This window comes from Vicugna pacos, chromosome 6, assembly GCF_048564905.1.
Source record: "Vicugna pacos chromosome 6, VicPac4, whole genome shotgun sequence".
Taxonomy (NCBI): Eukaryota; Metazoa; Chordata; class Mammalia; order Artiodactyla; family Camelidae; genus Vicugna; species Vicugna pacos.
Genome location: NC_132992.1, coordinates 21,559,453 through 21,584,755, shown reverse-complemented (window position 1 = coordinate 21,584,755; position 25,303 = coordinate 21,559,453). Strand labels below are relative to the sequence as shown.

The following is a 25,303-nucleotide window of genomic DNA, read 5'->3' as shown; positions in this document are numbered from 1 at the left end:
ATAATTCCTAAACTGATTTATAGATTCTACACAATCCCACCAAGCTTTCTTGTAGAAACTGATGAACTGACCCTAAAATGAATATGGAACTGTAAGGGACTTAGAAGATACCTAACACTACCTGCTTTCAGGACTTACTATAAAGATATACTAATTGAGACAATGTGGAATTAGCACTGAGATAGATATATTTATCAATGGAACATAAGAGAGAGTTTAAAAATGAATACACACATAGTCAACTGCTTTTTTAAAAAAGGAACCAACACAATTCAGAAAAGACTGTATTTTTAAAAACTGGTATAGGAGTAATTAGATAATCATTTGAAAAAAATGAACTTCAATCCATACTTCAATCCATATACAAAAAATAATTTGAAATGGATCATAGAACTAAATATAAAAGCTAAAACTGTGAAACTTCTTGACAAAGACGTTAAGAGAAAACTTTTGACATTTTTAGGGCAAAGATTTCTTGGACAGGGTAGAAAAAGTACTAACAATAAATAAATAAATAAATAAATAAATAAATAAATAAATAAATAAATAAATAAATTGAACTTAATCAAAATCAAAGCCTTATTTTCTTCAAAATAAACACGAGTAACTGATACCAAATTCTGCTACTCACTATGCATCTTTCAAATTTTTCATACAACCAAACAGTAAAGATGAATTTTAGAACAAATATATATTAAAATGAACATACCATAACTTACTGAATCTAGCTCCCCCTTCTATGAAATTACATAGAAATAGGAGGCAACTAAGAAGTATATTTATCATACACCAAGACAACTTAACAATAGGGCACAGGATATCCATTCACAAGCTATCTACATACTTAAGGCCTTGGCCCTTTTGACACAAGAACATCCTTGTCCCAAGATGTGAGACAACTATTCAGGCCACTGAGTAGTGGTATCTTGGCAAAAAAATTATCAAGAGAATGAAGGCATCCTAGAAAAAGTAATAGGGATGAAAAATTAGGTCTCTTCAGTCTGTAAAAACAAAGGCTAACTAATGTTTATAAAATCATAAAGAATTTTGACAAGGTGAACACATACTTGTTCATAATATCTTAGAGTAAATTAGTAGGTACCCCAAAGACAATCTTCAGGGCAAACAGAAGGAATGAGAATTCTATTCAGCTACGATAAACTTATAAAACTTGCCCAATTAAGTTTCGTAAGCTGAAATATAATTACAATTAAGAATTCACATAAATTCCCTAAGAGGTAACTAAGGGAAGTTACAGATTTTTAATTATATTTAAGGCTTTCTGAGTTTGCTCTCCTGAAGCTCGATATGCCTCCATAAAGAAGTTCAACTCAATAAAATTTTATGTAAAACATTATGTTACTATTGGGTATTACTGTAGGAATTAAATTAGCCCATTCTCTCAGAAGGGTAATTCTGAGATAGTTTTTAAATTTTTTAATTTATATAAATTTTGACCCAGAAATTTCCACTTCTAGGAATTTATTTCTCAGATAAACTCAAATGTAAAAAAGAAATATACACAAGTATTTTACTAGTAGCATTATCTACAACAATAACAGACTAGAAACAACCTAAATGTTCCACAACAAGAGTTGAATAAGTCATGGTACATAAATTCAATGTAGCCATTATAAAGAAGGGGAGGGCACAGATCTATACGAACTTACATGGAATATTCTTCAAGTTATATATTGTTAAATAAAAAACAAAAGGTACGTAACAGTGAGTACTGTATGCTACCATTTGAAGGAGAAAGAATGAAGAGAAAGAGATATATCTCTATATTCTTGCATTTGAATAGAAAATCTCTGAAAGGATTCAAAATAAACTATTAACAGTGGGAAGAGCCCTATATTTATTTTTCACTATATACCTCTTTCCACTTTTTCAATTTTTTACTACATACATTATCTATTAAAAATTATTTTAAAGCTTTTCAATCTACACATTTCATGTAGATTGTTATTCATAACAGAAAAAAAAAAACATTAAGAGCCTGCAAGTTCATCAACAGGGGAACAGATTAAGAAATAGTGGAATCTATCATTTAGCCATACTTGCCCAACTGTGCAAAGATATATATTCCAATGTGTTTACTGTGTCACCTGCAACCATGAAAAAATGAAGTCCACCTAAATGTCTATCAATAAAGGTACATTCGTACCATTCTATACAGTCAGAATGCCATAAAATACTGAAGACTGAAAAAGCAAGTTTTAAATAATATAATTCCATTTTCATAAAAAAAGTCTAAATTTTATTTGCTTTAAACATGTCTACACATTTGAGTTTTCTAATTCAATATACATACATGTAAATCTATACATATACTTTCTTAAATATAGAATAAGGGTCTAGAAACATCAAGCTGTTAATTAAGAAACATCAAACTGTTAACAGTGGTTACACAGAGAAGAGGAATTTTAACATTTTATTTTAAATAATGTTACATTGTTTGACTGTCAGATAACTCTCAATACTTTTGCAAACAAGAAAAAAAAAAAAGCTCTAAAAAAACTGTAAGATATACACCCATTTAAAATGATGCAAAATAGTCTCAAAGGATCTCCTGGAAGATACTTAGTAACGTCAAAGGAAAACACCAGCCACAGTAAAGAAGAGAAACCTTGCAGATACCAACTTAAGCAAGTGACTAAGAGAAGTATCACCAGTAATAAGAAAGAGCGATATCAAGAATCCCTTAATATGATGCACTGAGAAGGATATGGTATCATTTTTGTGTTATTCTTGCCAAAAATATATAATCTTATTCCAAACATAAGAAAACATCAAACCCAAACTGAGGAACACTGTATAAAATAACTGCTCAATATCCTTCAAAAGTGTCAAACAAGGAAAACCAAGACACTCAGAAATTGCAAGAGACAACGGAAAAACAGAGACACTGTTATATACTGAAAGAGACAACAGAGAAACAACTAAATGTAACCCGGAATCCTGGATGGGATCCTAGAACAGAATAAGGAGGTTAGTAGGAAAACTGGTAAAATTCGAACAAGGTCTGTAGTTTAGTTAGTATCAATATTGAGTTCCTGTCCCTAATAACTGTACTACGGTCATGTGAGATATTAACATTTGGGGATGCAGATGTGAGGGATATAAAAGAACTGTTTGTGCTATTTTTAAGTTTCCTGAAAGCCTAAAATAAGTTCAAAACAAAAGAAAAAAGAACTGATACTGAAGATGTCTATTTTCATTGATCAGAAAGGCATTAATGATATACAGTTCATTAAAGCAGGTTACAAAGCATTGTATAAAATCTCATTTTGGTTAAATGTTATATATATTCACACTGGAAAAAAATCAGGAGGAATGTATACCAAAATGTTAACACTACTGGATAGTGGGATTTTAGCATATTTTCTTTGAATCTGTATGTCTGCTTACCTAATATGAATAATATCCTTATCGTGATTCCGTATTTTGGGAGTAATTTTTTAACTGTCAAATTAAAAATAATGTACTAAGACCTTAAAGAAAAACTATACCTTTCAGCATTCTAACACCAACTTTTCTAGGGTACGTACAGACCAGCAACTTGTGTTCCACACATACGGGGCAACAACTATAACTAGCAGATAGATAATACTTCATGTTCTACAGTACACCCAAGATTCTTTTCTTCAAACCATACTAGAAAGAAAGAAAGGAAGAAAGGGAAAAAGGAAGAAAGGAAGAAAGAATGAACAGAGGAAGGAAGGAAGGGAGGGAAGGAGGGAGGAAGCAAGCAAGCAAGCAAGCAAGAGAAAAAAAGAGAAAAAGAAAGAAAAATCCTGAATATTCAGAGCTATACACCAAACAAAAAACTTTTCTGTCGTACTTAATTATGGAAGACAGAAAACTAGTTTCGTTCAAGTTTTTCAAGAACGTGAGAAACTTTAGAATCACCAAGAACCTAATGGATCTCTTCCAGTTCAAGTCCTTCATCTAAAACTGAATCACAAGGAAAAAGTACACTGGCTTGTCCAAGATTGAATATTATCAGAGTCAAGAACAGAACTCAGGTATCCTAACTCCCAGAGTTTAGTGCTCATTCTGCTTAACCAAATATAAATACACAATTCTTTAAAATTCATCCCTAAGACTTGCTTAACTTAACTTTAATAATAAAACAAACAAAAAACAAAGCTTTGCCTTCTTTTTAATTTTTCCCTCCAAATGAAATCTCTTTAGCTAACAACTGCCTGACATTCCTGGATACCACCAAATATTCTTAAATTATATCTCTGTCATTACATGTCTTAGTGTGAAGAACTAATATTTTTAAATGTTACCTTTGTACTGTTGGCTGATTTGGGCAGAATGTCTGAGTACTGATGTCTTAAATGCCCTCTCCACTGATCTAATCACTAGCTCTCTATCCTTCCACCACCATTCCACCTTAGCTATTCTTTGAGGTCCATTTAGGTCAAAGCCCATCTCCATGAATAATACAGTGACCAACCTAAGAAAATTTCTCTCCTCTGTGACTCCAATACAACATTTACTAAAGGTACTCATTCAGTAACTATACCTCTATCAGATAACATTAGTTACCTTTAAATGTGTACACATCTAGCCTCTTCAACCAGACTGTCAGCTCCCTGAGAGAAGGAACTTTGCCTTCCAAATCCTTGTATCCCTAAATGCCTACCACAAGTACTTAACAAATTCTCAGTCATTGCTGAATGTTATGGACTTCTTGCTAGAAAGAACAAAGTAAATGATGACATTAAGCCATCTAAACTTTATAGAATTCTTTTAGGAGATAAAATACAGTTAAAATTATACTGTTTCACAAAAATTTTTTCCTAGACAACTGCCATAACTATGAAAATTTTTTTGCAACTAAGATTTCTGTCTTTTTTTTTCCAGATAAGAAAAACTACATATACAGGATTTGTTTTATTGGGTGACATGTTTAGGAATTACTGGTAACTGGAGTGGGTTTGATTTTCTTTTTTGTTTGTTTGGTTAGGTTTTAGTATCTTCCCCAATTTGAGACAAGAATAAAATTAAGAATTTTTATTTAAATGTTCAGTAAAAAAAAAACAAATTTTTTTTCAACATTTGGAGTTAAGTGAAGGCTTTCTGAATTGAAAACAAGTTCTCTCAGCATTTAAATTCCCAAACATTCCAAACATTTTCCTCATCCCCATGGAGATTAAAAATATGTTCTCAACTGTGACCCAGGGACGCCTGTTTGGGAACATCAGTCTGAAAAAGGAACTAACTTTAAGTAGAGTAGATTCCTTTTGTTTAAATCACAACTTATCCTTCCTTAGACAACTGCTGGACATCTACAAAGCCTTCAGAGGTCCTGTAATTCCAATTCTTCTGTTTTAAAGGCAGAACAAAATTTGGAGCTCTAGAATTGTTTACAGCAAGTACAGGATTAGTAATTGGAGCATCTCTAGGCACAAAGAAATCTTTTGATTATACAAAGTTTTCTTGTAATGAAAAAGAAACAGATTCATGAAGTTTTTTTTTTAAAGCAAACAACAAAAACCTTAGTGCTTATCCTGTACTTGCTCATTCCATAGGGAAATTCCATCTACAATATATCTGATAATCAGCTCCCTAAGCCTGTCTGAACACTTTCTCTCAGCCAACTTCCATTCTTACAGCTCATAATTAAACCAAAATCTACCTTCCTGTAACTTTTATCTTATGTTGCCTGAAATAATCCAATACAATTTACTCTGCTCTTTCACCCAACAACCTTTAAAATAAATGAAGATAAATATGACTCTCATTTGTCTCTTTATTCCAGGGTAAAACTAGAATGTAAAATCTAAAGAAATCTGTTCATCCCCAGAAATTTAGCTATCCGTAATGACATGGTAACCAGACCATTCTCCATGTTGATTACTCTTTCATGGAACATGCACAATATGCTTCTGTACAGAGAAGGGGGACTGTTCATTATCTTTCTTATCTGGGACATTAAACTGCTTTAAAAGTTCACTTTCTTTTTCTTTTCTTTTTTTTTGGCAGGGGGCAACCACAGGATATCACGAGTTAGTGAGTTTGCAGACAATTAAAACCCTTTAAATCAGTCACTTAAAAGAGACCTAGCCTTATACACAAATACCCAGTCCTAGGCATAAGACTTTACTTTCAACACGATTAAATTTTACTTTGTCAGTTTTGATGCAATATTTACCCTAAGGAGATTTTGTGTGTATGTCCTATAATGCATCTATCCCGTAACATATTTGTTAAATCTTGTGTTATTTGTAAATACGGTAAGTCTGTTGTGTCTTCATGGCATTCATAAAATAGGCCAGAATCAAATACAGAGTCCTGTGACAAACAAGGCTCCCCTCTTTTCCTTCCTGTTGCGATAATATACAGATAAGCATGCCATCAGAAATTAGTTTTTGAAAGCATCTCATCCCTCCTAAGCTAGTCTCTTCCTTTTTTTCCTCTATCGTAGATTCATGCTCCAATTTTCTAAGCTCTCCTTGAAGTCTCTGGATGAATGATATCTGGTTTCCTATACTATGGGGTACATATCTCATATTCTCTTTCTACTGTTCTGAATATATATTTGCAAACCAACTAAAATTCTTCCTTAGATTGCAAGGCAGAGTATGTATATACAGAAAAATAAATGGATAAATTAACAGATTTTTCCTCCTGTGGCTAAAGTAATTTCTAGCTTACCTCTAAATACCGAAAGTTCAAGGAACTTCTAAAAAGTAGTCCATAAAGACACACTGAGTAGTTATAGCCCCACTCTTACAAACAAGTCAAATAGACTTTGTTCTGAAGAACCGCACTGAGTAAACCATTAGAAGGAGAACTATATTCAAGTAACAATAGACTCCATTCCGGATAAGGCCTATGTCACTCCTGGATAGCAAGGAGGCACTCAGGGAAGCACAATAACTCTTTCGGAGTCTTTCAGTAGCACTTATTTAGTACAGTGTACGTCCATAAGCACTTAGCTTATTACAGGGTATAACTTAGCATTTAAAAAAAATGTACCAAATGCTTTAAAAAAAAAAACAAACTCATCAAATAACTATTGTTTCTTCAATAGGAGGCATGTTAACTCAGAATATCTTACACAAAGGAGTTCCTAGTAAATCACCTGGGACTAAAGAGGTCTTAATACTTCTAAGCCATTTGAGTTAAAAGCTTAAAGAAAACTGTTTCACAGAACACAACGTTTGACTAACATCTTTAAAGAAATCTCAGGGAATCCTCAAAGCCAGCACACATGAAGAAAGGTTGGGCAGGATACTGCACTGATTCATTTTGCATCATTGATTTGTACATGTATCTACCCAGACAGACTCTCTGTGCACTACTGAAGACAGAAACCTCTCTATCTGCAGGACAATGTCTATTATCAAACATAACCAGTCCATCTCGAGCACCAGCTTATCTACACTAAGTCACTATTCTTCCCCCAGTATCTTAAGGTACTAGGGCTGAAGCTGTTACTCTAACTTGCAGTTTTAGAACTTCCTATCTGTCTCTACAGAGTTTGGTACTGACACCCAGAATTCTCTCTAGCTGCCCACAACAGAAATTAGGAGACGCTGATGAAAAAGCAACAGGCTCTGGGCTCTGCTGTGATCTGGCAAAAGAACACTTAAGTCAAGACTCAAGAGACCTTGGTTTTCATCCTCGTTTTCCCACTCGAAGGGTGTTCTTACTACAGAAAGCTGTGCTTTGGCCTAAAATGATAGATTCAAATTTCTAAGAAAAATCACCTCCGCTGAAAGCAGCATATACTTCTCACTTCTTCCTCCATGTCTCAATATTTTAAAGTTACCTATCAAAAGATTATGTTATCTTTTAAAGATCCCCTGCACACACAAAACTGCAGATAATTTTCTCCTTGATTTTTCTAATTATTGCACCGACATAACAATATTAAAATAAAAAAAACCTAAAATCCCCCCCATTTGGGCACAAGATAACTTTGGGAGTAATGAAAATGATATTTTATATCCTAGTTTGGTAGTAGTTACACAGGTATATAGATTTGTCAAAATTCATCAACCAAACACTTAAAATGGATGCATTTTATTCCACATAAATTATACCTTAATAATGCTGATCTTTAAAAAAAAATCCTCCTTATTCAATTTTAAACTTTTTAGCCTCATTATCTCTTAACTTTCTCAACTACTCTTACCTCCACCTCCATTCATATCTCCTCATTCATTTATTCATTGATTCATGCATTCAATAAAAATTCTGAATCAATGTGCTAGGGACTGGAGGTACACACATGAACAAGAAATATCTTATGCTCCCAAGGAGTTTACTATCTAGAAGGAAAGACAGACAATAAACAGGCAATGTTGAGTATAGACTGAGGCATGCTACCTACAGCAGGAGTATGGAAAGGGTGCTACACGAATGCACCACTGTGCATTCTAACCTGGCATTTAACCTGGCTCTACCATCACAGAAACATGTTGTGCCTCCAAGTTCTCAAACTCCAAAATTCCGCCTTCTAACCATAACCTTTAGTCCTTCCACTTATGTCAATATTATAACTTTGAATACCTCAAATCCCAGCAATTCCCCCAGAATTCCTGTTTTGGCTTTTCTTACCTCCCTGGTTATCCTAGACACCAAGGTTAGCCACCACCCTAATATGCCCCTTAATTTTCTCCTCCCAGCTTTCATCCACAACCTCCCCCAATCACTATCAATCTTGCCAAAATAAAGCACTGATGTTGATTCTCAGTTATTTACTAGGAGTATGTAAATGTCTGGTATCAAGCACATATCAGGACATATCAGTGAACAAGTAAGACGATCTTTGCCTTCATGGAGATTACATTCCAGTCGGAGAAATATACATTTAAATAAGTAAGTAAAAAGGGGGAGGGTATACCTCAAGAGGTAGAGTGCCTGGTTCAATCCCAGGTACCTCCTCTAAAAATAAATAGACCTAATTACCTCCCACCCCCTACAAGAAAGAAAGGAAGGAAGGAAGAAAAGAAAAGACAGACAGACAATACAGTCATTACAGACTGTAATAAGTGCAGTGGAGGAAATAAACAGGGTGCTTTGACAGAGCATAAGAGGAATTCATCTTTTAGACAAGGTAAGTAATAAGAATGAGCAGAGGAAAAACACTCTGGGAAAAAAGAATAGCAAGCAATGGCACAGGCCCTGAAGCAAGGTAGAGTTTGGGCTTATTTTAGAAACTAGGATGCCTTAAAGTAAATGAAGAGAAAGTAACAGGAAATGAGAGGAGACGTAGGGACTGGATCAGGCAGGATCCTGAAGAACTTGTAATGAGTTTAGATTTTATTCGAAGTAGATGGGAAGCCATCAAAGGATTTAGTCAGGAGATTGACATGATCTGATTTAGCCTCAGAAAGATTACTCTGCTTGCTCTGTGGAGAACGGATGGGAAGAGGGCAAAAAACAGAAGCTAAGAGACCAGTTAAGAGGCCACTGCAGTTGCCTCGGCAACAGATGGTGGTGGCTAGGACCACAGACATGGAGTGGAGACAAAGAAAATTGTTTATATTCAAGAGCTACTATGGAAGGGTCATTTCTGAGACAGGGAAAACAAAACTTGATCTGCCTTCCTTCTTTCCCCTCCCACGACCTGGTCTTTCCTCTCAGTATATGACACAACCATAGTCATGAATGCTTAAGCCAAAAACAGGGTCCAGATGTTATCTTTCTTCCCTTTTCCCTCATGCCTAATCCATAAGCAAAACTTTCTACTTCTACCATACATCCAAAATCTCTTTCAAATCCATCCACTTCTCTTCCCAGTGAATATCACTCTAGTACAAGCCACCATCAACTATGGCTTGGTTACTGTAGTAGCTTCCTAATTGCTCCCCCATTTGAAACACTTTTCAGACACTCAAGTGGATATGTCAGGTAGGCAGTTGGATCTGTGATTCTGGAGCTCAGAAGCAAGATGACCTAGAGATATAAATTTGGGAAATGAGCAAATACAGATGGTATTTAAAGCCACAGAGCTCTATGAAATCATGTGAGCAGACAGTGTAGACAGGGAAAAGCTTGGTACCATACCAGGAGACATCTTTTGAGATAGACTTAATAAAGAAAACCCAGTAAATGAAGAAGAGGCAGAAGTTCTTTCAGACCACTCCACATACTACGAATTTCCAGTTTTTCCCAGTCTTCACCTTCCTGGATCCAATAAAGCACCCTCTCCTAAAAACTACACCCTGTGACACTGCACTACTCTCACCTCTTACCTGCTTGGCTGCTCTCTTTCTAGGTCCCTCCCTGGTTCCTCCTCCATTGTCTACCCTTGAAATTCAATCATTCCTGTCTCCCCTCCCCCTTCCTCCCTCCCTCTCTGTGTCTGTCTGTCTGTCTGTCTCTCTCTCTGTACACACACATAGACTTTCCTTCTCAAAGGTCTTACCCATCCCTACAACTATTAACTCTATACTGAGAATTTTCAAATGTCTCTAGCTAAATCTTACACAAAGTGTGGCCCACTGTTCAGGACTTCATTCCAGGGCATGCATGTGAAAATGAAAAATCTCAGACCCCACTCCAGACCTACAGAATCAATTCCCCTAATGATTATTAAGCAATGATAATAAACATATTATAATAAATGTACAATAATTCATACCTATTTTTTCACTCTATTTGCATGTTATGTGGTATGAGGAATTTGAGGCTTCATGCTTGTTGATAGCAATATCACAGAAAAAATGATCTGGGGTCTAAGAAGGAAGTTTGATTTAAGGATAACAAACTATAACCAGGGACAAGACTCTAATGGAATTGGTGAGATTTCTTAAACCTCTATAACTGTCCCATGTTTACTATTTCTGTTTTCCCTGCTTCTCAATGGTGATATAAAATTTAAATCCTTCAAATGTTAAAGAATTGCCAAGCTTGTTTTGCTTAATCACAAATAAGAAGTAAACTGGAAAGCCAGTATCTTACTCCACTGTCAGGATAAAATTGAAGATAGTATTTTTTCAAAAGAATAGGAAAGTAGAAAGATGTCTGGGGTCCTACAGAAAAGAGAGATCCAAGACAAAAAAGTGATCCTGAGGTCATGGGTCTTCATTCACTTACATCACCTTATCTTGTATTAAAATTTGAGCACTTGTCTTATAGTGTCATTAGAGTGTGAGTTACCTGAGGCTATTACAATTCTTTTGTCATTTATCTACTATCTTGCAAAACCCAAAGCTTTGCCCAAAGAAATCTAATACTTCTTGAAGTAAAGAACTTTACAACATAATTCTAGCTCAATTCCTATACCATTATCTCTGATTCCAAATAAGTGGAGTCTAGACTGATGCGGTTTTACTGTACCACCTGGAAGGTATTAATATATCAAAGCTTTGAATAAATCACTACTCATTTTTAGCAACACAAAATTACAGTAACACTTCTGACCACAACACAGTTTCTCCATTCCTTCAAAGATGTAAAAACCTCAGCTACCATTAAGACCAGATGTTTCAGATGCTTTTAAAGTTTCCCTATCTTCTCAATTCTTATCATTTCAAACAGATGATTCCTCCTTTAATACACTGAAGTGAGGCTGAACTGCTATTCGGGGTTGAGGACGTTTGCAAGCACTGCCCTAGTTGGTGGCCAGACCCTTATTTCAACTCCCTACCCTGATTTCCATCTCCCAGTCAGTCTCTCCAGTCCCTAGAGTGGATTCTTATTTCTGGAGCTCACTCTATTCTCTCATAAAGTAATGCTCAAGTGTCTGCAGGGTTAAAATACTTCAAAAATGCTTTTATTGAAACTACAAACCAAAGAGACTTTAGAAAGAGGTGTATATTCCACACTTCTCAATATGCAGCAATAAAGACAAATTGATAAAACTCCCAACATCTCACAGGGATCAATAGTTTAATATTTCCTATATATCTCCCTACTAGATGCCTGGGGACATCCAGAGCATTCCCTAATGTTGCCCCCATCTCTTAGCCTCCTCTTTCAGCTTTTTCCCTATAGCCAGACTATTGACTCAAATTTTCTATCTCAGCCCTCCCATTTTTCTCCAAATACAAGGGCAAAGTATAGATTCCGATATTAATTAATGGTATCCCTCTGACTTGAAATGTCTGAAAGTCTCTCCTTCACCTTTAAAAAGCAATGACAGATGATAGGTTTCTCCACTGAGTATTAGGCTTGGTTCTCAAGATACTACAATGAAGGACCATAAATTCTACACCCCATATCTCGACATGAGTTAACAGTGGCAGCACTCCCTGCCACTATCAGGCCCCACAGAGCCAGCTATGCAATACTAGGTGCTGCGTCCTGAATTCCTATCACCAAGAGGGGTTAGCATTGCGTTTACCGGAAAATGGCTCTTCTTCCAAACCCCTACACCAGACTGCCTAATAACAAACATCACCAGTTCTTTCTACTTCAGGAGAGAGACATGCTTGAACCCGTCACGACTAATAAATGACAGTGTCATTATATCCTGTAGACTTGGCAGACAGGAATGGGGGTGATGACTAACTTTTTATTCTGTGGCTTCCTTCCAGATCAATCCCTACGACTCCCCCTCCCCATAGCCGCCATAAGGAATGAAGCCCCACATCCTCCCGAGCGCGGCAGGGAGGGACTGGGGGCCGGGGGGACAAAAGGAACCAGCCTACAAGGACTTACAGACGCCAGTCGTTGAGGGGTCTGGGGCATCTCCGTGCTGATTTCCATCCTCTCTGCGCCCCCAGCTTCCTCGTCCGCCATCTTGAGGGAAACTGACGCCCGCAGTAAAGACCCCCGGCCGGCGGCGAGCGGAAACCTGTGGCCGGTCCCGGAGATGAGGGGCGACACTTTTACGACAGCCCCTGAAGTCGAGCTTGACGCAGAATCGAAGAGCGGCTTCCGGCCCGGTTCCCGGAAACTGGAGTCACGGCTAGTAGGCTAGCTTTTTTTTTTTTTTTTTTTTCTCTCTCTCTCTCTCTCTCTACTAAATTCTTAGGCGCAGAGCTTGGTGGCTGAGTGGTTGTATATCTGGTTTCGGTTCGGGGAACTGTTGCATCTACGAGGTAAAAAACAAATTCAGCGTCCGTTATAAAAGGAAGAAAACTGTCGGGACAAAGTGAGAACCTGATGTGGGACTCTTTCTAGCGTGGCTGTTATTCTGGGTGTGTTTTGCTTCCCGACGTGTCTGCAGTGGTCCCCCAGAGCCTACAAATTGAAAAAATACTCAAAGATAATCTATTTTTAGGCGTGTAGCCTGTGGGCATTTACACATGCGCAGAAAAAACCTGGGCCCCAGCGGCTCTTCGAAGAGGTGGTGAAGAAATAACGAAAAATTAGAAACCTAGTAATTCGTTGGCAGACGGAAGACAAAATAAACAGGGTACATCTGCATTATGGAAGGTCATGCAGCTCTTAAAAAGAACAAAATAGATCTATGTGAAAACATAAAGATAAATTAAGTGGGAGGAAAAAGCAATCAAGTTGCCACAAACGATATTTTGGCACTTAAGTACATTTTAAATGGGAAAGAAACGGTTGAAAGGGAAGGGAACAGACCTATAATAGCTCTAGGAACAGAGAGGAAGGTGGTCAATAGCTATTTTAGCTTTGTCTGTATTGTTTTAAATTGTTTACGAAAAGAATAATTTCAAAATATATTTTTTAACAAAAGAGGAAAAATGATAAAGCTTCTAATGCTCTGGAAAGAATAGTACTTAACTACTTGGGGAAACAAGTCTGGTCTTTACCTCAAATAGTATAGAAAAAATAATTTCTAATGAATTGAGGCGTTAATTGCTTTTTTTTTAAAGTAAAGAACTAAGTAATATTTGTATAATATTGGGATGGAGAAGGCTTTTTAAAGCATGACAGAAAAGGCAGAAAATATGAAATATAGAAAATATCAAAAACAGACAATATAAAAAACTTGGATAATTTCATCGAAATTAAAGACATATAAAAAAATACACAAAGTTTAAAAAGTAAACAAAACTGGGAAGAAATTTCTGCAACATTCATGACAGACCAAAGGATAAGATCTCAAAGAAGACTATTCCGATAGTAACGTAGGCAAAATACAGACTCACCAATTTTTAGAAATATATTTTTAAAAACCTAACTAGTAAGCAAATAAATGCAAATTAAACAAAAGTAGATTCCATTTATAAGTTTTTTTTCTTAAAGATACCCAATATTGTTGGTAAACTGGAAAAATATATATTGTTATGTAAAATGCAAGTGAAAATTGTTAAACCTACAGGAAATCAGTGTAGCAATATTCAGGAACCTTTTTTTTTTTAACCCATACTCTTTGGCCTAGCAATCCCATTTTAAAAACTGTATCTTAGGGAAATAATTCAGGATGCAAGTGAAGTTTTTACATCATTACTGGTGATACAGAAAAATTAGATACAACTCAAATGCCCTCAGTAAAGGGCACTGGCTAAATAAACTGTGGTCACACATATAATGTAATACTCTGTAGCCATTAAAAATTTGTGGAACATTAGTTCTCAAAGTGTGGTCCACAGACCCATCTGAGAGTTCCCAAGACTCAGAAAGTTTGTGAGGTAAAAACTTTTTATAGTAATGGCAAAGAAGTTACATGCCTTTTTTTTTTAAGACCATGTTCGTATTTGCAATTACTGTTTTGCAACAGTAATTTTCCCAAAACAGCAACAGAAATGAAACTGCTGGCCTCAACACAAAATAAAATAAAGGCAGTGGCACCAAAATCAATTAGCCACCAAACTAACTAGTATTTTCTTCACCGCCATGCTGTTGCAGTTAAAAAAAAAAAAAGTGGAAGGAGCCTGTTTCTCTTAACAATGTTCTTGATGAAACAGTAAAATTATCAATTTTATTAAATCTCAACCTCTGAGTCTTTTGAGTATTCTGTATGATAAAGTGGGAAGGATACAGAAAGCTTTTCTGCTGTATACAAAAGTATGATAGTTGACTTGAAGAGAAGTACTTCTGGGATTGAGCCAGCTACTTTTTTTTTGAGCCAGCCACTTTTTTCATGGAACACCGTATATACTTAAAACAACTGACGGATACTCTAGGGCTATTCGGACTTAGGTTTTTGGCAAGCATTTTTCTCAAATATGAACAAGTAAGCCTTTCCCTTCAAGGAAAACACTTTTTGTCTACGATAAAATTCAAACTGTCAAGTTAGCGTTTTACAGAGCGCTTGTATCTGCCACTGTGAGTTTGACAAGAGTTCCAGTGAATTTGGTGGTGTATTTAAATATGTGCTTTGTCAAAGAGCACAAGATCTTTCCATTTCTTTGTATCATCTTCAGTTTCCTTCATCAATGTTTTAGTTTTCAGAGTATAGATAACTTCCTTGGTTAAGTTTATTTCTAGGTATTTAGTTGTTTTTAATGCAATGGAAATGTTTATGCCAGTTATAAAATTCTGGTTTTTGAAATTAAAAAAAAAAGTGAATGAAGGCCCACAAATGGGAAAATATCCTTTTTTATGAGTGAGTTGTATTTCATGTGTATATATGTTACATCTTCTTTACCCATTCATCTATTGATGTGCACTTAGGATGCATATCTTGGCAGCTATAAGTAACATTGCTGTTAATAGCAGGGTGTATGTATCTTTCTGAGTTAATGTTTTTGTTTTTCTCCAATATATGCCCAGGAGTGGAATTGCTGGGCCATACGGTGGTTCTACTTTGGGGTTTTTGAGAAACCTCCATATTGTTTTCCATAGTGGCTGCGCCAATTTACATTCCCACCAACAGTGTACAAGGGTTCCCTTTTCTCTACATCCTTGCCAACATTTGTTATTTGTGTTCTTTTTGATTATAGCCATTCTGACAGGTGTGAGATGATATCTCATTGCAATTTTGATTTGCATTTCCCCGATATTGGTGATGTTGAGCAGCTTTTCATGTGCCTGTTGGCCATCTGCATTTCCTCTTTCGGAAAAATGTTCAGTTCTTCTGCCCATATTTTAAATGGGTTGTTTGCTTGCTTTTTAATTGAAGTACAGTTGATTTAAAATTGTATTAGTTTCTGGTGTACAGCATGGATGGACTTGGAGGGCATTATGCTAAGTGAAACAACTCAGACAGAGCAAAACAAATACTGTAAAATATCACTTACATGTTGAATCTAAAAAAATACAACAAACTTGTGTATATAACAGGAAAGAAACAGACTCACAGTTTTAGAGAAGAAGCTAGTGGTTACCAGTAAGGAGAGGGAAGGGGGAGGGGGAAGATGGAGGTGGAGCATCAAAAGGTACAAACTATCAGGTATAAAATAAGTTACAAGGATGCATTGTACAACATGGGGAATATAAACAATATTTTATAATAATTGTAAATGGAGTATAACCTTTAAAAATTGTGAGTTACTATATTGTATACCTATAATGTATAATATTGTACATCAACTATACTTCAATTTTAAAAACATGACACTGTAAAATAAATGCATAAATAAAATTTTAAAAAGTATGCTTTGGATATTGTATAATGAAAAGCATTGACACTTGGAAGGTCTGTATAACTCTTGTGAACCAACATTTTCCAAATCACAAATGCAGGATGTTACAAAATCCAGAATGGGTAAAAGATCTGTTCATGTTGCTAAATAAATCATTAGAATTTAATATTGTGGAGTACAAAAGTTTCAGATTCCACATTGAACTGATCTTTAAGATTTTACTATTGGCCCAGTTCTGGTGTAGTTTCAAAGAAGAATATCCATAGTTATGTGAAAACAATATTAAAATACTCCTCCCTCTTCCAACTATGTATCTATGTGAGGCCAGATTTTCTTCATATACTTGAACCAAAACAACATACCACAATAGTTTAAATGCAGAAGCAGATATGAGAACCCAGCTGTCTTCTGTTAAAGAGATTTGCAAAAATGTAAAACATTGCCACACTTTTCAATAATTTTTTTTTGTTTTGGAGAACTTATTTTTCATTTATAAATGTTATTTATGTCAACATGTACTAGGTTGTAATTGTTATTTTATTTTTTTTAACATTTTTATTGATTTATAATCATTTTACAATGTTGTGTCAAATTCCAGTGTTCAGCACAATTTTTCAGTCATTCATGGACATATACACACTCATTGTCACATTTTTTTCTCTGTGAGTTATCATAACATTCTGTGTATATTTCCTTGTGCTATACAGTGTAATCTTGTTTATCTATTCTACAATTTTGAAATCCCAGTCTATCCCTTCCCACCCTCTACCCCCCTGGTAACCACAAGTCTGTATTCTCTGTCCATGAGTCTATTTCTGTCCTGTATTTATGCTTTGTTTTTGTTTGTTTGTTTGTTTTTGTTTTTGTTTTTTAGATTCCACATATGAGCGATCTCATATGGTATTTTTCTTTCTCTTTCTGGCTTACTTCACTTAGAATGACATTCTCCAGGGGCATCCATGTTGCTGCAAATGGCATTATGTTCTCAGTTTTTATGGCTGAGTAGTATTCCATTGTATAACTATACCACATCTTCTTTATCCAGTTACCTGTTGATGGACATTTAGGCTGTTTCCATGTTTTGGCTATTGTACATAGTGCTGCTGCGTAATTGTTATTTTATACAAACTGGTATTTTAAATTCTTCCTCAGTTTTAGTTTCTAATGCAGGAAATATCAATAGATACAGCTTACAGAAAAGATCATTCAGGCCCCCAATTTTTAAGAGTATAGAAGGATCTTGAGACTACAATTTGAGAGCTACTGTTGTTGAGGCATTCTTACTGACTTGGGAAGATACTGATTATACATATGTCATTGGGTAGAAAAAGCAAGTTACTAAAACAGTATGATTCTATTTTTGAAAGAAAGATGCACTTAAGTATTTAATGAAGAATACTAGTCACTAAAATATTACTCTTATCTCTGGGTTGCAGAATTGTGGAAATTTTATTTTCTCCTTTCAGTATTTTCTAGTTTTTCTTACAGTAACGATTTATTAATTGTTTAAATTGTTTTTTTAATATACCTCTTTTTAAAGATAAATAGGATACCAAATACCCAAATAGATAGATACATAGATAAATACCCAATCTGTCCAGCTCAAAAACCTATTTGATAATGTCTTTTCTCTGATCTAGCCAGTTGTGTACTATGTTAAAAGATTGTAGATGCATTTTAAAGTATAACTCTCAAAACAATCCTGTGATGTAATTTTTATTATCACTATTTGTACAGTCAAAGAAATTATAGTTTGAACAAGCGAGGTTGCTTGTTCAAACCTGCAATTAATAAGTAACTAAACCTGGATTCAAAACCTAGGTCTGACTGGCTTCAAAATTTTTTAACCACTTCACTTTCCTACCTCCTATTTAAAAAAAAAAAATTAAGTCTCTTTTACCATTTTCTATGTTATAATATAAATGTCTATTATTAAAGAAACAAAGATATTCATGGGTTATCTGGCACACATTTAACATCCTTGTACATTCATATTAGACATTTTACAGGGCAATGAACCAGATAAAATAGATAAAAAGTTATGAATTATCATTGTTCTTTTCTGACCTAAACCAAAGTGTGGCTTGGCCTAGTTTATAATGGAATTATGAATTTCTTTGATTCTTATGCAAAGACATACTTCTTTTCTTAATTAGCATCAGTTCACAGTAACTTTTATGAGTAAATAAGCTGCAGAGTCATTTTTTTCAGGTGCTGTTTTACCTTTTGAAATATTGTCAACAACTAACACTTTCTGGATGCCTCAGGATGACGCAGTCAGTTGGGACAGCCATGCTCAGAACTACGTTTTCCTTAGACTCTTCATTTATGGGTTGTGCTGAAGGTTTTCAACCCTGGTTTCACTTTAGAATCACCTGAGAACTTTTTAAAAATTCCAGTGCCAGACCTCAGACTAGTGATTCTGATTTAAATAGAAAGGGATGGGACCCGAGTGTTCATTTTTTTAAACCTCTCCCCAGTGATCCTAATGAGCCATCAGAGCCGGGAGCCCCTGGGTAATTACATCTTACCTCATTCTCGGATAATTTCTATATGGGATGACAGTAGTGCCTCCGTGATTCCTCCCACCTGGTACAAATCCTTGATATTCCTTATCAAGATTAGGGAAGAGTAACCTTCCTAGTTGGTCTCCTTATTTCCACTCTCTTGCTAATATCATCCTCTATTCTCCTGCCAGAAGTATTCTCACATATAAATCTGGTCATGTGACTCTCTTACCTAAATATATTAGATGATAGTGCTAGAGGATAAAATTTAACCTTAAGTATGACATTCAAAGCCCTTCTCAACCTGGCTAGTCTTACCTCCTTGCCACCCTCATCTTAAACTATCCATACTGTATTTCCCACACACTACACACTCTTACACTTCTGTGCTTTTGCATAGGTAGTCCCTTGGCCTAGAGTGCCCACCTCCTTCACCACAACTCCTTCTAAGAAGAGATTTCTGCTTATTCTTTAGGGATCAGCTTATATATGACTTCCTCTGAGAAGTTTTCTGTTTCTCTCATTCTCCAGCAGGTAGAAATGCTCCCCCTGTGCTTTCATCGCATGTTAAATAGCTCTGGCCCATCACTTATCATGTGACTAGGAGTTATTAGATAACCGCTGACCTTGCTAGACTGTGAACTTCTTGAGAGCAGGAGTTGCTTGGTAATCAGAGCACACAGTGGCTGCCTGCCGTATCATGGATGCTCAGTATTTCTGAAAAAACTGAGAAAAGACTAAAATACTACACTGATACAAATTATTGTAATTGAAATTTATAAGTGGTTCTTAAAATACAGTCTAAAAAATCAACACAAAATATGCATTGGTCCCACAATAATTTCCATACCTAGGTTAGAAGCATTTATATTTATTTCATCGTTAGAGGCTTCGTCATAGGTATCTTAGACTTCAGCCTGAGACCCTATTAAAATGCAAGTTATATTTGAAGAAGATAACTTCTTATCAGATTACCTGTTAGTAGAGTAAGCCTTTTAGTTTGTATCAGATGCCTGAAATCCAAGTTCTTTGGAATTGTACATATTGTTAGAGGTTGGGTTTCAAAAGGAACTGACTGTGAAGCAGAGATTAGCATACAGGTTTATTAGAGAGAATTCTTGGGATCAAAACCTGTAGGATGGGGAAAGAAAGAGAAAGAAATATGATTGGGCTGAGGGAGAAGCTGAGCTGCAGTGCAACCTCAGTGATGGCCTCAACCCACTCCCTGGGGATTTCTGAAGCTGGACTAACTCTTCCAGGGTGGGTAGGCCTTTGTACCCTCACAGTGATGGGTCATTAGATGTGGGCAGCCCTGACGAGAGGGGTCACCTTGAGCAAGGCACCTCTTCAGCAGAGGCAATTTCCCACTGAGGCAATATAGGCAGCAACACTCAGAGAAGCTAGGGAAGAAAGTCCTTTGTCCCTGAAGGGGGAGCTGGTTGGCACATCATGGTTGCCAACACAGATAGGAATGGTGAGGGGAAAAAGGGCTGAAAAAAGGCAGCTAAAAAAACCCGAAAGCAAATCTTACCTTCTTCAGTTTAGCCTGCATTCTTGGAAGACTGTGTGACATGGGAAAGACTGTAAAACCCAAAATATCTGGCATTTGAATCCTGATTTCACCACTTCCTACCTGCAAGGTAGTAGGCAAGTCTCAGAGTCTCTGAGCCTCAATTTTCTTAATCTCTTAACTGTGATGAAAAAATTTCCCTGATTTGGTAGTTGCAAGAAATAAACATGAAAATGTAAGTGAAACTACTTTGTCTTTTATCAAGTGCTGTACAAATATATTGTGTTGTTACAGATACTTGATTTATTGATTAAGTTCAAAAACCAAGTATCTGTTTAAGTTATCTGTTGGCAAAAACCAGCAGGTAACAGAGAGGTAGTAGTGGTGTAAATAGTAAAATTACTATCTGGTTGGCTGAAGCCCCAAGCTGGGCTTTCTTCTTCCTTATTTCACAGTGATGGTAAGGGAAGATGAAACACAGTTCTCCAGACTAATTCTGACTGCAAAGCATCATCAAATACAACTCTTTTTTTCTTTCATCATTTCCTCTTTAACCCTTGCTTGGTATGCTCCATTGATCCAAGAGGCTGCCAAGGTGCCTACCTTAACGTTTATTTTACTTTTTTTCCCACTTTTTTACTATATTTCAATACAGTAAACTCCTTGCCAAAAGATGCATGTGGATTTGGTAGTATTATCTTGGGCCAGAGGAACTATAGTTGAATTATACATGGGCTATTCCATATTAACATGTTCCAAGGACATAAATAATTTATTGTCTTTATACATGAAGCTTTAAAGGTGAGAACTGGTGATCTCAGAACAGAAGGACGTTTAGGAACTCAGGAAGAGAATGGCAAAGACAGATACAGAAGAGCTTAAGCTTTTGAGAGATATGGGGAATGACAAACCCAAGCTGATGATGACTGAAAGGGCTTTATGCAATGAGCCCATAAAAAATACATTAACCCCCAACATATTATCTCATTTACCCCTTAAAACAGTCTTGTGAAGCAGAGACTACTATAGTCCCCATTTTAGAGGTAACAGTGGGTCAAAAAAGTCACAAGATTTTCCTAGTCACACAACCAGTAAGTGGCACAGCTAGTTTCGACACAGATCTGTCTGAGGTTCTTAGCCACAACCTGAAGAGCATGGTTTCAGCCTGAAACCAAGGGTGCTCCTGGAGAAGAGATAGTGACAAAGGGAGGGTGGTAGTAGTGGGAAAATGACTCTATAAACAAAGTAATAAAATAACCTAAAAGAGCTGGCTAAATGAGGTTAATCGTGTGGATAAAAAACCAGGGAGACCTAGAAAAGGCTGCATGGGGCTTAAATAGGTGTGTTATCTTTACCTAAAATTTCCAACATTGGGGGGATGGGTATAGTTCAGTGGTAGAGCACATGCTTAGCATGCACAATTTCCTGGGTTCAGTCCCCAATTGAAAATAAAATTTCCAAAACTGCCCTACTATTTCATTAAGGCCACAACTGGAGCACAAGAATGAAAAAGATAAGAACACAATAAATGTTACTTCAGGGGGTAAAAAAAAGAAAGGAAGAACTGAGTGAAGGAAATGGAGATGAGGCATAAAGAAAGCAAGGACTTGTGACTTCTGTGGAAGGGCAGGTGGAGTTGGATGACAGAGAGTCTAATGACCTTCCAGGCATTAGACAAAATAAGGAGAAGGGGAAATGAGCAGACAAGAGTGAAAGAATGGGATAAAGGAAAGTTAATGGAAATAGAGAAGTAAGCTCTTAACATCATGAGGAAGAAAAAAGAGGAAATGAGTGTGAAATTAGTTTATTTTTTTCAGACTGTTATAAAAAAGATGTGACACAATTGGGTAAATTTACCCAAAAGTTCTGTTCTTGTCATAAAAACACACATATATACACTTTTTGTCACACTAATTAAAAGGCCACAGAAGTAAAATTCAGTGGCATAACAATCCTAGGAGCTACTTTACAGCAGAACCTATAGTAATCATAAAGGCAAGGATATTATAATAATTTATTTTATGCCATGTCACTTAACTTACACAACCTTTTCCTAGCCATCCAATTTCCCAAGAAGCCAACATATATGAAAATCTTTAAGGGTACAAAGATGCTTTAAAATTAATTAGTCTTGACTTACAATAACCTCATTCTCAATAACATATATCAGAGTTGTTTTGGGGGGCGTTATGTGTATTTATATTTGCATTAGTTGGCTATGTCAAAATTTTCAATCACTATTAAGAGTAAACTGTTAATTTTGTTTTGTTCTCATTGTAGGTTTTTCCTGAAAGAGTCTAATAGTGTTTGAATAATTAGGGGAAATGCTGCATTTCAGATGGGCTTTATGTTTTAAAGTTCAAAATAAGTTATCTTTGAATCTAATCACCCCCATGTAATGAAAGATATCTTTTTGTTCATAGAGGTTCACAGTGATTTGATGAGATAAAGGGATTTAAGGAAATAATCTGCTAATAGCTGTACTAGTAGTCAGCAAACTATCGTCCCAGTGCTTATGTTTATACCACTCTGACCTAAGAATGTTTTTTACATTTTTAAATGGTCATAAAAATCAAAGAGTAATAATATTTTCTGAAATCTGAAAGTTATTTGAAATTTATATTTCAGTGTCCATAAATAAAGTTTTGTGGGAACGTTGCCACTTGTCTCAGGCTGCTTTCATGCTGCCACAGCAGAGCTGAGTACTTGCTACAGAGACCAGACGGCCCACAAAGCCTGAAATAAATACTACCTGGTCCTTTACAGAAAGTCCTAGAAGATTATACAGCTCTGCTCTGAACAGAAATTATATAGTCACACTAAGGTCAACTCTGAGTATTGACCTAACCAAAATTGTGATATAGTTGTTTTGGGAGGATGGGTTCTAGGAGTATGAATGAAGGTAGACTTTGAGGGCATTTCTTGTAGTGGTTGTGAAAGAGGGCTTGTTCCTCAATGGGAGTCAGTAGGAGAACACTTAATCCTGAAAGCCCAAAAGCATCACCACTGGCATGTCAGGAGAGATACAGAGGTTGATAACAAAAGAGTGAGCTCCAGAAGTGAAAGTCTCCTCTGGAAAGTGGAGCACATGTGACCCAACATTTCCTTAGTAGTCAAACACCCCATTTTCTTAGTTGCAGATATATTGAAATATTGCTTCTTTAAAGTAATTGCATGTATAGTGTTCAGTAAAATAAAAATTATGTTAGAAATAGTGCCATGAAGGGAATCAGGGTATACTAACTTACAGTATGATTTTAGCATAAAGATTATTTTGAACTAAAGGCAATTAATAGTCAACAGATACAGGAAGAGTTCTCTGCCCTTATCTACCCAAAAGCAGGACATAAATTTCCCTTTATGAAGGTGGCATAAATTTCCTCCCTTCCTCTCCTGGACGAGGATGAAGAGACCCTTATCACCAGAGGCAGAACCAGACCAAGATGAGCCTGCATAGACAAATCTTACTAAAACAACAACAACAAACAACAACAAAAACCCTTATCTTCTGTTAGTTCCCCCATATATTTCCCTAGTTACTTCCCCGCAATTGATCTCCCTTGAAGCCCAAGCCCTTTCTTTAGTAAGAAAGATATATACACACTCCCAAGTCTAACTGCTTCTGTACTTCTTTTTTTGTGAATTCCTATGCATATAAAAAATTTAATACATTTGTATTTTTCTTCTGTCAGTCTTTTTTCTATTTTATTCACAGGCCCCCAAAACCTGAACCTAAGAGGGTAGATGAAGTTTTTCCTCCCAGTCCCCGCACATCAGATGCCTTAATCCCATTATTACAGTATTCCTGACAGGAAAGCTCAGGTCTCTCTTCACATAGCTCCAAAGCCTCGGTGGAGCAGGGAGGGCTATTATTTATTCAGAGTTCGTAAGGTATCTGAATAGAGAAGACAGAAAGTTTGGCTTCTACCGAGTCCCGCCCAGGCGTCTGATCTTCCCGTAGTCCTGGCTATGTCCTCTTTGCCCCAGTCACCTCCCAACTCCCTCCCTAAGCATCAGTGTTTAACCCCAACGGCACTTGGCGCCCGGGTGTTTGGCTTGAGGTCCTTTAATTTGGAACTTCACCTCTGTGTGCTGGCCGCCCAGAACCACTCCCATCCCGGGCACCAGTTTCGGAGCCCACTGCTCGAGTTCCAGTTACCAGCACTGGCTCCTCACACTCTGGCATCCATTTCTTTAGGGTTATCATCATACCATGGGTGTGACGGGAGTGACAGAGGAGAAAACTTGGCGCTATTTACCGTCCCCATGGAAACCGCAGCCTCCCATCACCGACGGGGTGGGGCTTTGAAAGGGCGTGGTCAGCGGCAGCCTGGCGGGTTCCACTCTCAACGCCCCTTGCTGCCTGCATACCGTCACTGAAACTCAGGAGCGTTTGCTAGTAAGCGCACCCCTAGGAGGCAGAACAAATTGGTTAACAATGCTTGGTGTCCCTTTTTTTGGCTCAAACTCCTGATCACGTGGGCGGGTCATGCTCTCCAGGTCCTGATTTTTCCGCTATTTAATGAAAGATTATCTCCTGACTCCAGTCAGGACTTGTCACTAAAAAAGAATCATAGCCAGTTCCCAAATTCTTGGATAGTACATGAATTTGTCCTAGATTATGGGAAAAATAACTATATTTTGTGTTTTTCTAAAAAATGACTACTTTAGAAAGTTTGGAAAACAAAAATACCATGTGCAGGCAGAATTTGTATAAATATGAAAGTAAAACTAAAATATATATATGTACAAATTAAGCATCTAGGTTGAATTGAAGGTTTCCATCTGTAAATCTTGTAGAATTGTTTTTACAGTTCTAGTAAGATTGTGTCCCAGCTTCCTGTTATTCCTTAATTTACATGAGTGGT

At 36.5% G+C, this 25,303-nt stretch overlaps 2 protein-coding genes across 2 annotated transcripts in view; one reads left to right on the top strand and one right to left on the bottom strand.

Annotated features, from left to right (window-relative positions):
• UBR1 (ubiquitin protein ligase E3 component n-recognin 1) overlaps positions 1 to 12,835 on the bottom strand; it is a 113,453-nt gene extending 100,618 nt beyond the window's left edge. Inside the window, exon 1 of the mRNA XM_031672882.2 lies at positions 12,634 to 12,835. Coding sequence (XP_031528742.1) covers positions 12,634 to 12,714 — 81 coding nt within the window. The 5' untranslated portion in view covers positions 12,715 to 12,835. The remainder of the gene's footprint in view (positions 1 to 12,633) is intronic.
• Positions 12,836 to 12,998: 163 nt separating this feature from the next.
• TMEM62 (transmembrane protein 62) overlaps positions 12,999 to 25,303 on the top strand; it is a 47,594-nt gene continuing 35,289 nt past the window's right edge. Inside the window, exon 1 of the mRNA XM_072962589.1 lies at positions 12,999 to 13,016. The gene's annotated coding sequence lies outside the window, so the exon portion shown is untranslated. The remainder of the gene's footprint in view (positions 13,017 to 25,303) is intronic.